Source organism: Glandiceps talaboti, chromosome 11, assembly GCF_964340395.1.
Source record: "Glandiceps talaboti chromosome 11, keGlaTala1.1, whole genome shotgun sequence".
Taxonomy (NCBI): domain Eukaryota; kingdom Metazoa; phylum Hemichordata; class Enteropneusta; family Spengelidae; genus Glandiceps; species Glandiceps talaboti.
Window position 1 is genome coordinate 7927278 of NC_135559.1, and position 16481 is coordinate 7943758.

General features: G+C 35.6%; 2 protein-coding genes across 2 annotated transcripts in view; one reads left to right on the forward strand and one right to left on the reverse strand.

Annotated features, from left to right (window-relative positions):
• The first annotated feature begins 193 nt into the window (after positions 1–193).
• Positions 194–8319, forward strand: LOC144442448 (NKAP-like protein). Its single transcript, XM_078131804.1, has 8 exons — positions 194–904; positions 1301–1381; positions 2105–2175; positions 2734–2803; positions 3569–3714; positions 4274–4349; positions 4912–5061; positions 5663–8319. The coding sequence occupies exons 1-8, from the start codon at positions 525–527 to the stop codon at positions 5832–5834; spliced, it is 1146 nt and encodes a 381-aa protein (XP_077987930.1). The 5' UTR covers positions 194–524; the 3' UTR covers positions 5835–8319.
• A 4908-nt stretch (positions 8320–13227) lies between these two features.
• LOC144442566 (transmembrane protein 254-like) overlaps positions 13228–16481 on the reverse strand; it is a 3701-nt gene continuing 447 nt past the window's right edge. Inside the window, exons 2-4 of the mRNA XM_078131946.1 lie at positions 15409–15512; positions 14884–14943; positions 13228–14318 (exon numbers count right to left, since the gene is read on the reverse strand). Coding sequence (XP_077988072.1) covers positions 14204–14318; positions 14884–14943; positions 15409–15512 — 279 coding nt within the window. The 3' untranslated portion in view covers positions 13228–14203. The remainder of the gene's footprint in view (positions 14319–14883; positions 14944–15408; positions 15513–16481) is intronic.

The window sequence follows — 16481 nt, forward strand, 5'->3', positions numbered from 1 at the left end:
CGAATAATTTTACATTGGATATTTATCTTTGTAAATGTTCATTATTGTAAATTTATGTAGAATAGAAAAATCTATATAAAGTTAACGTTTTTTTAATGGAGAAAAAATAAAAATAGTTACTATTCATGTGACACGGGTCGCAAAGATACTTACCCATAGTGCAATGGAAACCTATGAATGACGTCAGAGGGCATCCACCACCATTTTGTGAACTTCCCAAAGCACCAGTGTGTCTATTTCTGAAACGAGTGTATGTGAAAACACCCTCTGAACTGAAGTTCTAAATTGTATTTTGTGGTAAAGTTCCGAGGAAGGCTTCGTAGTATGGGAATGGAGTAAGCAGTTCATAGCGACGTGGGGAACGTATGTGAACGGGGCGAAGAGCAGTGGTGTAAGAAAGTGTGTGTATTTGTGTTACTGTTTAGCCCTGTTACGTTGAATCAACGTAATTCGTGTATTTTCATTCAAATTCTTTCTCGGTTGTACCAGGTACCTGCAAGCTTTCCGAGAATTAGTAAGTGAACATGGGAGGTGGAAATTCTCCACCTTCAACATCATCGAGGTCTTATTCTCGATCGAGAAGTCGAAGTCCCCATTCTGAAACTAAACATTACAAACATGGACGAGATAGTGGCCACTCTCACAAACACAGTCGATACCACGACCGCAGACATTCGCGGTCAAGATCTCGTAGTCGTTCACGTTCAAATGAGAGAGATTCATATCATCATCACAGACGTGAAACACACGACGTGAGACACCGAGATAAAGATAGACCAGAATATGAGGAAAAATATAAAGATTATGAAAGAAGTTACTATAGTGAAAAACATCGTTTTCAAAATGGGTATGATGACACAAGAAGGAAACAACAAGACGAAGAGAAGGATACATTTATGGACAAGTAAGTTGACATGACAGTTGATCAAAAGAACTTAGTTATGACCTGAACTAGCCTGTATTCAGGACTGGAGAACTCAACCAGTACTTAATAAATGCATGGAGAAAAGCCGTTAAAGTGATAAATTCTGCTATTTCTTTTATGCAATAAATTAATGGAATCAGATTTGTACATTTCATAACTTAGAACATCACATTCACATCCAACAGGCTGGCACTGATGAAACATTTGGCATGGTGTATGATGAAACAGTTTCAGCAACTGTTACAAGTATTTATTAGATGCACACATGATACAGACGAAATACAAATGTATCACTGATATTGCACTCAACATACATGTACTTGAACACAGATTTATATGAAAATGTTAAAAGCTTTTTTCATTAATTTCCTGCAGGAGAAGAAAACAGAGGGAAGCAATATGTTTGACAGGTGTAACAGAAATATGGGGAATGTCACCTCAAAGATTTGAACCAGAGTAAGTCAAATAGTATTCTAATTTACAGCCAACCCAGAAAGACTATAGCGTTTCAAAAAGTTGCACAATGTTTTTGCATCTCACACAACACCGTTTTTCACTTTAAATTGCATAAACAAGATACAGGCACTGATTGTGCACACACATGGAATCATCAAATGTAACATGTTGTCGTCTCACTGTGAACACAAATAAACCAGATCTGTGTTTGAATCTTCCCTTGTTTCATCTGACAGTGATGTTGCTTTGTGTTCACAGTAAGATAAAATGCATCATTTAATTTGCGTGTGTGCTGTCCGTGTGACTGTCTGTGTTTTGTTTTATGTAATTTGTAGGAAAACATTATGTAAAAGACATTGAGCTAAGCTACCAAAATACAAAAATGTAGAGTGACCCTAGCATTTCACTTAGCATCCAAATTGAAATGCTAGGATCACTCTACTTTGGTAGTACAATGCTTTTGACAGTTGTGCTAAGGAAAAGTCCTTTCAGACTTGCTCTTACTCTGGCAATGAAATCACGTTTACCACAATCTTTTTCTCTTGACAACACTATTTGAATTTGTCAAGATAAAGAAATTATGTTATATGTGATGTCATCACCAGAGGGTTTCCCATAAACCTATGCAGGAAAACATGTATCCGTTTGACAAAATATATAGGTACATGTACTTGTAGTGGTATTGTGAATGTTTTAAAAACTTTTTTGTGTTTGTTTTTCTAGCTCTGATGAGTTCAGTCCTGCTGAGGGTGGTAACAAAGGACGCGATAGTGACAGTGAAACAGATAGTGAAGGTAATAACTTGTCTTTATCAAAGGGAGATGTGATTGGGTGCAGAGTTGACTAGTTAATATACAAAGTCTTTGTATATTAACTAGTCAACTCTGCACCCAATCACAGTCATTGAAATTACCACTGCTTAGTTCAGGTGGCATGCTGTTCAAGTTTGAATAAGATAGTCCTAGAAAGGACGTATGTAGTCTTGTTCCTATATGGCATCGCTACGATTTACACCTCCACTCATGTATAGCCAAAGTTGTTATTTTAGAAGTCCTGAGATGCATGAGATACAATTTAAAATTCATCTACAGCCACCCACACAGTCATTAACATCATGTCTTTGTTAGTCAATCACAGAATTCTAACCAATAACACAGTCCATCATAAAGTTAGTCATGTTGTTGTGGCCACATAACCACATCTGGGAGTCAGCACAATGCATATTCATGTGTTTCCAGTGCACATAGGTAATAAGCAATTAGGAGTCCTGAATATTTATTGTTCACCTGTGAAATGTTTTCACCGGTACTGTATACACTTCTCACAAAAGTAATTTGTATTTGTTTTCACAGAAGAAAGAAGACGTAGAAGGAGGGCAAAGAAGAAGAAGAGGAAGAAAAAGAGAAAGCATAAGAAGAAAAGGTACGAATATCCAGTTGTCAGATACATGAACACAAGCTGTGGAGATCAAGCTTGTGTACAGTTTCGAGTATGAGCTAAAAACATACTATGGAAATCAAGCTAGTATTGGCAAACTCAGATATACACAAACTAAGTCTGTTGTTGCAACATATTGAACTAACATAGGACATTAATGTAATTGATGTACACTCATGACAGGGTAGTGTTTCTGATAGCATGTTAGTGTTTCTCAAGTGGCTTCACATTCAACCTCATGGCATATTTACAATATCTAGATTCCAGGGTGATTATACCCACAGCATTGCCATCAACCATTCATGTAATCTTCCACTTGTGACAACAGCAGTTTTAGTTTGTGTCTATTTTAGTTTGCCTATAGCCTGATTTCCATAGTAGTATTATCAACAATAAGCCAATAGTTTTAGTTTGTGTCAATCTTTGTTTGTCGATAGCTGGACTTCCGCGGTAGTAGTGTAGAGGGGTCGTACCTGTGATTTATTGGGAATAAAATTACATGACATTGCAAAATGTTTGGTTTTACAAATGTGCCATAAATCTATAAATAATGGCAGGGGTAACATTTGGAATCAGAAGTTTATTATTTTTGCTCATATGCTTGCAAAAATATTTACTGGAAGTGATTGAAGTTTCATCATACACACGCAGTTTTCATTTTGTTGTGCAGGTAGTTAGAATGCTTAGAGAATAAGGTTTCTTGTAAAGGTACATTTGTTTGATATTCGTCTGTTTTTGTCTTGTTTTCAGCAAAAAGAGCAAGAAAGCAAGGAAAAAGAAGAAATATTCTGACTCTGATTCTGAAGCTAGCAACAGCAGTAATGACGATTCCAGTGATGATTCTGAGTCTGAGTCTGAGGACGATGATGGTGAACAAACTTGGGTAGAAGTTAAACGTAAGTATTTCACGACATAAAATGTTGGATATTTCACTATATATGAAGTTCAACAATAAGATAGATGAAGTCTCAACATAAAAATGATTACATGTCCAAAAAATGCAAATTTGAAATTTGTGCAGAATATGAGGTAAAGATATGTATGTGTCCAATTTTGACGTAGGTAACAGGAGTTCATTGTTATACATTGTTATACATTTTTAAAGAGTTTGTGTTTCTTTTAGAATAGAAGTACATGTATAGTAGTATATCAACAATAGTTATTTGTGTCAATCTTGGTTTGCTGATAGCTTGATTTCCATAGTAGTACATCAACAATAGTTTTACTGTGTGGTTATCTTAGTTTGCCTATAGCTTGATTTCCATGGTAGTATATCAACAACAGTTTTAGTTTGTGTCTATCTTAGTTTGCCTATAGCTTGATTTCCATAGTAGTACATCAGTAAGTTTTAGTTTGTGTCTATCTTGGTTTGCTGATTGCTTGATTTCCATAGTAGTATTTTAGTAAACTAATCACTTGCTTATGTTGTGTTTCTTTTTATGCCTTCTTTGATAGGTAAGAGAATAGATGAGGATGAGTCTGTTGGACCTTTACCTGAAACATTTGGTGATGAGAAAGGAGGACGTATGGAGTAAGTATCACATTTTTGTCAGTTTAACAACACAAATAACGCAAGTGATTCCACTGTGTGTCATACTCATTTATAGTGTTCATATCAATTGTAAAGTAACACTTTCATTTGTTTAAATATTCAATTAGTAATATGTGGCATAGGGCAGCCTGGGCTGGCTGTGACAGACATCATCACCTCATCTGCATGTGTTAGAAAACTGTAAGGATACTTAATACTTGCACCATCCTGATGTTAAAACTAGACTAGCTCAATTTTAACACCAGGTCAATAATAACATCTGATCAACATATTTTAGTAACTTTAAAGGTTAATGCTAAGTTCCACCACTTGATGTTAACAGCAGGCTAGCTCAGTGGTTACACTGGGTTGGCACTAACACCTCAACAGTATGTGTTAGCAACTGGAATAGTTAAGGCCTACAACACCCTGATGTTAGCACCAGGCTAGATCAGTGTTAACATCAGATTGACACTTGACAAGTCAGAAAGTGACTCTTGAGCTGTACTGCATTCTGTATATATACAAACATTAGTTGACATGTTACTATTACTATTTCCAGTTTTGGACGTGCTCTGTTACCTGGTGAAGGTGCCGCCATGGCAGCCTATGTAGCTGAAGGTAAACGTATCCCTAGGAGAGGTGAAATTGGTCTGACAAGTAATGAGATTGTAGCCTTTGAAGATGTTGGCTATGTCATGAGTGGAAGCAGGTATGTAAATGAACATGTTGCCCCTGACAACTGACCAATATAGCCTGGTTTGTATGTGAATGCGAATGTATAAGTGAAATAAGAGAGGAGGCTGCAGTAATATAATGAATATCATTGACTCATCACCACAAAAGGAGGTGTGGTATTAGTAGGAAATACAACGTGGCACTGGAACACCTTGGTGTAGTTTCTGTACTTATATTATGATTGGGAAAATGCTATTTTAGGTAAATAGCACAAGGATTAGTGAAAACTTGAAGTTTTATGAGGAAAATAACCAAATGAGTGATTTGTAAGAACACAGGGAAATAAGAGACGGGAAAATTATGTTTCTATCATGTGCTCGTAGTAGAGAACATCGTATATGTCTCTTTTGTATTAAATGGAGCAGAACTACAGTACATGTTGGTCAGAGTAGCAAATCAGTATAATGCTAAGGAGCCTCACCCAGACATTAAATCTAACTCAAACCCCCCTAGCTTGTGGAAAAATTTGATTGCTGTACCAAACTGCATGATTGTCAAAGATGGCTGAAATTTTTTGTAAAATTTATTTCAGCTAAGATTTTGATAAACATGATAACTCAAATTTTGTTTTGTAGACATCGTCGTATGGAAGCTGTGCGTATACGTAAAGAGAACCAGATTTACAGTGCTGATGAGAAGAGAGCTCTAGCTTCATTCAACAAAGAAGAACGAACAAAGAGAGAAAATCAGATTCTGAGAGACTTTAGAGAACTTGTTCATTCAAAAACACACCATCATAAGAAGTAGAACCATCAACTTCATTTTGTTGTCAACAACTACCGGTACATCTATGGGTCAGCTTACAACTTGTTTTTGCTCAACATGTCCTGGAATACATGTCCATGTTTTTTCTCTTTTGAACTATGCCCTCTAGTGGCAAGATACAGCAGCAATTAAGTTAATCAAATACATGTACAACTATTGGAAAGAGCTAGACCAGTTCGTACACAGTTTTTTTTGAAAGAACAATGAAATTTAATGTACAACAGTAAAGCACTACATATTTTAGTTCTTGAAAATACTGCTGTGTATGATGTGGAACACACTGTATGGGTAGTCCTGATATTTGAATGGACCAAAGTAATTTTTGAAAGTTAATTAGGACTTGAAACCATTACAAGGTTCTAATTGATCTGAAGACATTTGCAACTGTACTTTACTTATCATAACAAAGTCAATCATTAACAAATCAGGTAACAGATGAATTGTTTTCTAACCAATCAGAGTGAACCTTATAAAGTGATTTGTGTTATGTGAAACATTTTGCTTTCAAACATTATCAAAATTCTTCCACCAGTAGATGGCGCTGTTTATACCTGGTGAATTTCACAAATATTACTCATAATTTTAATGTCATTTTGTACATGTTTTGGCTCAACACAAGTTGGTGTTTCCAGAGTTAGCTCGCTCTTCAGCTTTGAGAAAGTGAAGAAAAATACATTTTAAATGTGTGTGTGTTGGTCATTATAGTGCTGTACACAGATATTCAATTCCATACTCAGAGAAATATCAAATGTAACTCGCTGCATTTTCCTTGAGTCATACACGAACTGAAAGCTATAACAAAAGTTTATTATAGCCATGAAAGGGCAGATAATTTTGTTAATGCTAAATACTGCCATTTTGTATGCACCAATACAATTAATCCATATATTTGTTTGGCTTTATAGGATGTAAAAATTGAAATTAAAAAAAAAATCAAAGCAAAGCCATATGTCCAGAGATACTTTTTTGATTTTGAGGCAGTAGAAAGGTAGTCTTGTTCCTGATGACCGTGTTTCGATTTACACTACATTATCTTCACACATTACATAATGTGTGACAAAGATAACACAGTGTAAATCGGAACACACGGTCGTCAGGAACTAGACTAGTAGAAAGGTGTCATTGCTTAGTTTGACTGCTAGGAGTGCTGTTCAGAGCAGCTCTTGGACCAGAAGTGTCAAGATAGTTAGAGTGCTCTAGCCTCCTTCTATTGTTTCCCAGTCTTTCATGACATAATTTGGCTAAACATTCTACTAACATTGTTTCCGATAATATCTTTTTGATCCCGAGTTTGTTTTTTTTTGAAACTTTTTGTTGACTCCTTCATGTACGTATGATTTAGCCCTTGCCTTTCTTCATATGGGGTGCCCATTTTGACAATTCTTTCATAAATGACTTCTCACTGGATTATCAGAATATAGCTCATTAATTTAATTCCATTTAATTGTATACAAACCCTTGAGAACATAGATGTTAGCCTCACAGGGCCAAAATGATTTCATCAGAATACAACAGACAAGCATTGCCATCATTAAATGGAACCCTACCTTCTTTGAAAAATCATCACATGGGTAATATGTAGTTGATTGCAAGGAACTTAGAACTTTAAAGGCATGCTGCATACACTAAAGATCACACAAGTGTTGTTAAAGTGGCCATATGGATGAGGATGTGGTATTGATTTAGGATTTTTAATTTATAAAACAATTTTTATCATGGCTTCCTACTTGGAAAATCAATGTGAAACAACATTGCCAAAGTCTGTGTTTGTAACTCAATAAATTGCAAAACCCTGATAAATGTGTGAAATCTTTGTAATTGTACATACAATAACAAACTATTGTACACATTTTTTAGCTTTTTGCAGTTTATTGAGTTACAAAGTCCAGACTCTGCCAATGTTGTTTCACATTGATTTTCCAAGTAGGAAGCCTTAATAAAAATTGTTTTATAATTTAAAAATCCAAACTAAATACCAAATCTGCATCTATATTATATGGCCACTTTTATGCATTTGTTTGAATTTAGAGTTGAATTAAGAACCTTTGATGGTTAAAGATGTAGAAAGTAACAAAAAAATGAATAAAATCATACTTTATAGAAAAAGATGTCTTAACTAGAGTTATTGTGTAGATTTTGCTGTTAGTCAAAAGTTTCATGATATGAAAAATGTCTTTATTCAAGTGTTAAAATTCTTATAATAAAATAGCCTTGTAAAAATATTTCAGTCTCTGCAATTCTCTTTTACGATCAGCTATCAGCTCGCAAATACAGACATGTTAAAATTAATATTGCAAGATGTTGATATCAGGTATATAGGTGGGAAGACAACGCTGGTGATCACTCACAGAATAACAAAATTGAAATTAAATGACAATAAATGAATGAAATAGAGATAAATAAAGAAACCAAGCTGTATTCACCGTATTAGATTGTGAAAACCCCTCAACAGTCGTCAAATATAGTGTAGCCCCTCCACACACACTCATTCCTGAATGTGTATCTCTTGTCAAAATATGTGAATGATCTATTCTGAATAAAAATTACTATGATTTAACCGTAGGGTCTGTGATTTAACTATACCATGTCTTATGTATGTGTATTTAAAAGTGGATGAGGATAGAGTATTCATTGTGGACTTAAGTTTGTAATTTATAAAAACAAATTTGTAATGGCTTCCTGCTTGAAAATCAATGTGAAACAACATATGCTAAGTCTTTGTTTGTAACTCAATAAATTGCAAATGCTTAATAAACATGTAAAATCTTTGTTATTGTACGTACAATTATTATTATTATTTTTTTTTTATAGCTTTTTGCAATGTGTTGAGTTTCAAACGCAGACTTTGTCTGTGTTGTTTCACGTTGATTTTTCAAGTAGGAAGCCATGACAAATTTTTTTATAAATTAAAAAAATCCAAAATATATTCCAATCCTAATCCATATGGCCACTTTTAAAAATCTTGAACACATAAAAAGCAGTATCATTTTTTTTTTCGGTTTACTAAAAAGACGTAATATTTTTACTATTCCAAAACAATGATTAAGCATCTCTTTCGGCAAATTTTCAATTTCATATATTGGTTCACTTTTGAATTTCTATATTTCTGAAATGCCTCATTTACAACAGCTGTTAAGTTACTATACAAAGTATGATACATCATTATATGTATTTCAATCATTACAACCACATGTGGGTTTTCTGTTTCACAAACGAACTGGTGAGTGATTGCCCCCCCACCCCCACCTCCCCCATTTTCAATAGAAATAAGAAAGAAAAGAAAAATAAATAAAACTAAGGTATTTTCAGAAGGCAAGCTTACAATACAATAATTGGCTAAAATATGCATATTCAATAACATAGGATGAAAATTGCGTTAGACTAAAGTTAGCAAAAATAAAAAATTGCATTCAAACTATTTCGCCCTAATGAGGAGCTGTGCGGCACAGAAGTTGTTAATTGCGATATAGATTAGATCAAATTACCACAGCTAATGACATAATAATATATATGATAGGGCCAGCGAAAGGTATGCACATGTACACATTTACTGATGTATACTATTTGTCATGTCAAAATATAACGTATATGTCGTGAAAACAAGTCCGTTCCAGTACTTCAGCCACTCAATTCACTACCAATATCGTAGCCAGAGGCATCGGATGTTGGTGTAACCTAACTTGTCAACTTGGCGCAGACAGGTATTTAATGTGTCACCATTTTTTCTTCTTCATATAATTCAATCATTGCAAACCCTCATCTGGCCATAAGTCTATAATAAGAACGATATTTTAACTTGGGATCGAGGAAATAAGACAAACGATTCCAACTGTTATTCTACATGTTTTTATTTTTGTTGAAAACAAATCATCACGAGAAAAGTGGTCAAATATATTGTGCCACATATTTGTCGTGATGGCGGAGTTGTCAACTTAACACTACATCTGATTGCATATCGATTTGATAACATGGCAGATGACGACATCACAATATTTGGCAAACACCTTGATAATTTATATTTTGTAACCATACTCTACTCCAGAAACCATTTCCCCCAATTGCAAAAACTACATGTAAAGAACTTTCAATTCAAACACACAGTCATATCATAGACCCTACACGTTCAGGGTCTATGGTCATATGTATAGAAATATACGCAGCACTCCGCGAAAAGATAAACCTCGTAGTCCTTGGGGTAACCATTTTTTCCACGCATTAAAAACCTATTTCATTTAATCGCCAGAAGGCATACTGTAAGATTGATTATGGCGTCATGTTCCTTTATTATGTAATTGTGGCAGGGCAGAGCAGCATCTCTCCTAAGTTGTTATGGTAACCGGGAGGATGAAGATACAGATGATGAAGGGTATCCGGAGAATGTACGTTCTTGTCTTCGTCATCAGTATCTGTATGATAGCTGTCAACTTGTACGTCATTTTCACCGCAGAACCGATAGTGGTTCGACGATTGCCGCCACTTGAAGTAAATAGTATAGAAGTTGAAGTGGAAAGGCAAGTTCAAGTTTCTATCACCTGGTCTTTGCAACGAGTAGAACTGCCTGGGCAGATCTCGAGGCATATTTAATGTTACAGTAGTGGATTTATTCATAATTTTATCTATTGAAAAGTTATATCTGTTTCGGAAAATCTCTCCTACCCCCCCCCCCCTTCTCTTCAACCATAGACCCTCCATCAACGTTGGTGGAGGGTCTATGCTTCAACACACATACATCACCACCACCTCAACCCCATGATCCTAACCACTCAACCAACCTCGCTACCGCCACCGCCATCAACCACCCAACACCACCTACCAAACACCACTACCATCACAACTCGTATAGTACCACACTGTCATGATAAGAATACTAATTTCAATATCAGATGCCTGATAATACACAAACAATAAACAAGCCATGCATTGTCAACATCAAAGACAATTAAGGAAACACTTACTATTTTCGATTCAAATTTCACCACCAGTTATCGGGACAAATCGTTGACCAAGAAGATACCGTCCACCTACACGCTGGCAAGCAACCCGATAAAGACAGTGACACAAATTGCTACTGAAACGAACACAAGCCCACAAAATACAACCCGGGGGAAAATAAACCACATTGGTACAACTATCAAGACTATGGGCAACGATTCTTTGAGAACCACAACGTCGATAATGCTTAGTACTGCTGAAACGGATAGAGAGAGTTTAATGTCCAAAAGTACAGTTACAACACCTCCTTCATTAAATATCAAAGGAAAATCTCAAGAAATCGGGAAAACAAAGCGAGATGTAAAGATATACGTGTACGATCTACCCAAAGTCTTCAATACAGATTTGTTAAACTGCATCCAGAATAAAGTTACAGGTATCTGTATCCACGTTGAGGAGAATGGGTACGGAAAATCACTCTGGGAAGAAGGTGACATAGCCTTTCACTTTTCTCACCAATTTGCCCTTGAACCGATCATTCACACGAAGATACTCACCAGTCCTATGAGGACTTTGAACGCTAGTGAGGCCGATCTGTTTTATTTACCATACTACGCCGCTTTTAAATGCTTCTGCGATGAAAAATACCAGACGAGTGTGTCCGTCGAGCAGCTGAATGAGATCTTTTGGGAATACGTCAAACGGCTTCCGTATATCCACTGGAAACCGCATTTCATGGCACTCGGGAAAATAGAACGGGAACATACACATGAAAGATGTTCTCTCCTGAACAACCCGAATTCACCTCTGCTTCATTATCTTATGATTGAACAGGAACAACGTCTTCGATCTAGGAAGTACCACAAACGATTTGGTCACGAAGACGAAGTCGTTGTTGTGCCATATCCAAGCTACGGTCATTTCAAGACACCAACAGCAACTATCGGGAACGGCAAACAACGGACCATATTAGCTCTGATGTGTAGTGGTGTCAGAAAAGAACAGACGTTCAGAATGAGACTGGTGCATGATTTGAAGGCAGCGGAACACAAGAGAGACTTCCACCGAGGACTGTACTACAAAACAGGAGAGTGTATTGAAAGTACACGATTCAAATTGATTGACTATATGCATCAGGCAATCTTCTGTCTTCAGGTAAATTGATCTTTATAATGCAATTCTCATATAGCAACAACGACCTGTTTTTTGATCCGTCATATTTATGAATCATCGTTTGAAATAGATAACTACACTGGAAAAATGAAGTACGAGAGATCAGATGTTTTCAGGCGGTTGACAGATAACATGGACATAGCTACAATAATTGTTGTGTTATTGTTTTGTTTCTTAGCTTTTTATTGTCCCAGGGTTTGCACTCGTTATTTTCGAGAGCAACCGTGTAGCATTAAAAGTTTCAGGAAAAAACTCGCTACTATTAATTGTTTGCAGCTAGTACAGGCCTGATGTTCAGTCACACACTACCAACATTCACGCAGACCATGCGGACACTGCGAAATGACTGTGCGTCTTGGACGGTGTCGTAAAAGAGGCTGTTTTTACGACGATGCTTATCAGTGGAATATCAACCCTTTTAATAAATGGCATCTTTCCAAACTACCAAACCTAGACTACCCACAATTCCTTGCCAAATATTTGAAAATAATACTTTTTCCACGGAATAATTTTCGATCACATTTGATGTTTTCCCAAAATTTTTGGTTCGTCTATAGCTTGTTTTCGACAATAATTAGATAGTATGTGATAAGCTGTATAGTTAAAACTTATATATTTTTTTGTTTTAGAAAGATTTTGTTAGGTATTATCTTCAAAACTGAGTCTCCTAAGTCGTTCAGTTATGTCTGGTCTTCAAGGGGCCTAAAACTGATCTAATTTAAGTTCATTTATCTTTTTCAACTTCCTAACACAGCCATGGGGAGACAGTCCAACCAGAAAATCCTTCTACGATTCGGTACTAAGTGGGTGTATACCAGTGAGGTTTCTTCGTGACGTCATTTACCCGTTTGAAGACACACTCAACTATGACGAGTTCTCACTCTACGTGGATAAGGACGAACTTTGGACTAAGAACATCAGCATCGTTGACTACTTAGAAGATATACCACCTACAAAAATAAGACTGATGCAGCTAAAACTACAAAAAGTTGCCCATCTTTTGCAGTATGGTTTCTATGACGACGGAGAGGATGCGTTCACAATGGCGGTTCATGAAATAATGAGAAGGGAAACATACAATGGAAAATATAACTTCCGATACATTGATGAGTACTGAACACCAACTAACCATCGACCATTCTAAAAATCATTGATTGACATAATTATTCAAATATTTAATATTCAAAGTCAATGATGACATCAAAGTTTTAATTTTACAAGAAATTTGAGATATTTTCCAAATACTGGATTACAGAAGTTGAAGGTGTTGATAACAAAAATGTCCCAGCTAGTTGCAGCTAGTGCAGGTTTAATGGCTTTAGGCAAAACACAACATCTTGATAAAATGCAATGAAATAAATATTTATGATGTCTTTTTTACCAGTCCATACAAGAAAGAAAGTAAATAAAATGGCATCCCTTGCATTGTAAAGATTTTTCTTTTAATAATTTCAATCAGTTTTTCCAGACATTTCATTTTATGAAAATTAAGATTTTAAGTTGTACAATACATTAAAATGTATACCTAAATCTATGCTGTGACGGGGCACCCTCACACATTGGTCAGCGCCTTTCATAGAGCAGGTAAAGATTTGAAGTGCTACAATACATTATAAAAGTATATCTAAATTTACTATTTATATCAAAAGTACATGTACTGATTTTATAAAGACTTAATTTGACATCAAAATCAACTTGTTGATTAAAATTTTATTGCACAAAGACAGAATTGACATCTGTTATTTCACCTTATTTGGTTTGCATTTCATTAGGCAATGAAGTGTTCTCATACCAAACAATAAGGCCAAAGAAAAAGAATTGTGTGGTTCTGATAAAGCCTAATTTCAAAAACAGGGTGTGTAGTTAGGCCATTTTTTATTCTTAAATTTAAAAAAAAAATGTAAGTATTTTTTTTGTCTGGTTCAGTATGTAGAGGTCAAAGGTCAACATATATTTCTCATCAATGTGTTTGCACTTTCAGTATGATATATGCAGATGACATTGTGTGCTACACTGTATTCTGCCATGTTGTTTTGATCACAAGACAATAATATCATCAAATCTCACTATTTCTCTCACAACTTTGCAAACAAATTTTGATTTTTCAATATTTTTTTTGAATTACCTAAAAAAAATTAGGGTTGGTAGTGAAAAACTAGGTTGGGTTGGGTTATCGGAACCAAACAATTATTTTTTTTTTTGGCTTAAAGTCTAGCTAGACCATTTCAATCTCACTAATACAGCTATTATTTCATCTTATTCGGTTTGTATTTCATTAAGTAATGAAGTGATCCGATACCAAACAGTAACGTCTGTACAAACCATTTCACCCTAGCTGATACATCTGTTATTCTTCTTTTCCTGAAATAGGAAAACATAGTGTGTTACAAATTGAATGGCAAGGTCCACAACTTCTTACTTCAGTAAGTCCAGTTTTAATTAAACAAGTACTTATATTAATTAGTTGTATATTTACTTCCTATTTTTTACAAGTTTTCCAAGTTTTGTTTCATTACATCAGCTCCCATTGGCGTTGTGGTTAAGTACTGAGGAGTAGCAGTTGGGAGGTCACGGGTTTGAATCCTACTGCAGACTGGGATTTTCTGTGACCAACCCAAACCCAAGGTGAGTGTTCTACAGCCTTGATGGGTAGGTTGTACTACTCAGCCATGTCTCACTCGCAAGACGCATGCAAATTGGGCAACTCCTGGAGCAATGACTCGAACACTTGCAGACGATTACTTACATGGAGCTTGCAGGTTCTATTTGTTATTACACCCCTGACAATACTCATGAGAAGTAAGTGAAAATTTTTGGTTGAATTCCAAGAAATTGTATGACTCTCTGTGGACATTTTCATTTCATTACTATCCTATCACATGGTTAAAACTACACACAATATCAACTTCTGCTGTAACTTACTTACCTGCACATAGGAATTGTGAGGAAGCTTTCTGTAATGTGGATCCCCCAGGCAAGTACATAACTGGAAAAAACAACACAAATACCAGTGATTATTTGCAACAAAGTGTACACATACTACTACCATTTTCAACAAGGTATACATATATTGCTATTTGCAACAAGGTATTGCTATTTGCCATACAATACTGGAATGGTTTTCATAAATAAGTATGCAAATAAGCACATAAGTACTCCATAGCACAGTTATTATTTTCACGAAACATACCTAATAATAACATAACCCCCCCCCCCCACACACACACACACACACACTCCCATGATGCCTGAGTGCCAGTGTCCATGTTTTGGGTATTTACACTCCTGTTTGCAGTGTTTGTTTGCTAAATAGTCAATAACAGTTGGTGAATGAGCAATACACTAAATGTTTTCCTTTTATTGTTTTTTATGAATTTTTTTATCACGCAGCTAGTAAGTTGCTGTTTTGGAATAAATTTAGTAGGTAAACTGAGTAGAACAGAAGACTTACCCTTGTCGTAATAGTTGAGAGTGGTTATCTACAAGGTATTTGTCAAAGGTACCAAAGGGTCCAAGATACTTATATGGAATCAAATCTGGTCTGAAACAAGTCAGCTGTAGAAAATATATCACAATAATGATAGATCAAGAAACCTGAAGATTTTAATTACAAAATAAAACAGAGGTTTAAAATAATCTCAAAATTTACATGAATTATCAAAAATCAATTATATATGCTATGTTGGTAACAAACACAGCCCATCTATGGTACTGTATCTAGTTAAACTAACTCTCCTTGGCTATCTGTTAGTCACTAGATCTAGTACGAGGCAAACACATATTATAACACGTTGTTTTCATACAGCCTTCGAAGAATGGCTTAGATTGTGTCATGTAGTATGGACTACTGACCCACTGTGACCTCAATTTGCATAGAGTGTGTACTACATGTTCTATCTTCCATAGGGCACTATTCATGTAGCATGGGAGTCCTACCAGTGATTTGTTTGATTTAAGTTAAGAATACATACATGTCTATGAATATGATGTGTTATAAAACACTTATTGCCTGGCTTTGTTAGGGCACACATAGACGTTATGCAGGAAATATTTCCGTCGACTTTTAGCCTCAGGATATAGTTGCTGTATAATAGCTCTCGGGGTAATAAACACAACTAGTGCCCTCATAACCAGGCAATATGAATACTGTTCCACCGTATAATATCATATATAACTGTATCATCCCACAAAACCACAATGTGAATACAATCTGCATCTATATATCTTCCTACATATACATGGTAATCACTCTCAGAACAACAATAACACCATAAAAACAAACCCAGATAATATATATGAAGGAACTAAAGGTAAACAATGAAGGAAATCTCTAGCCAGGTTAATCCATCAGATTTAATAACTTAATAAGATTGAATGTTCATTATTAATCACAGCCGTGGAACACGTTTTACATTCAGAACATACAGCCAGTCACTTGTGATCTAAGATTCGCTCTCTGAGAACAGACATTCGCGTTCTTAGTAAATTTTAACATTCTGACAGTATTGGTACCGTTACCGGTCA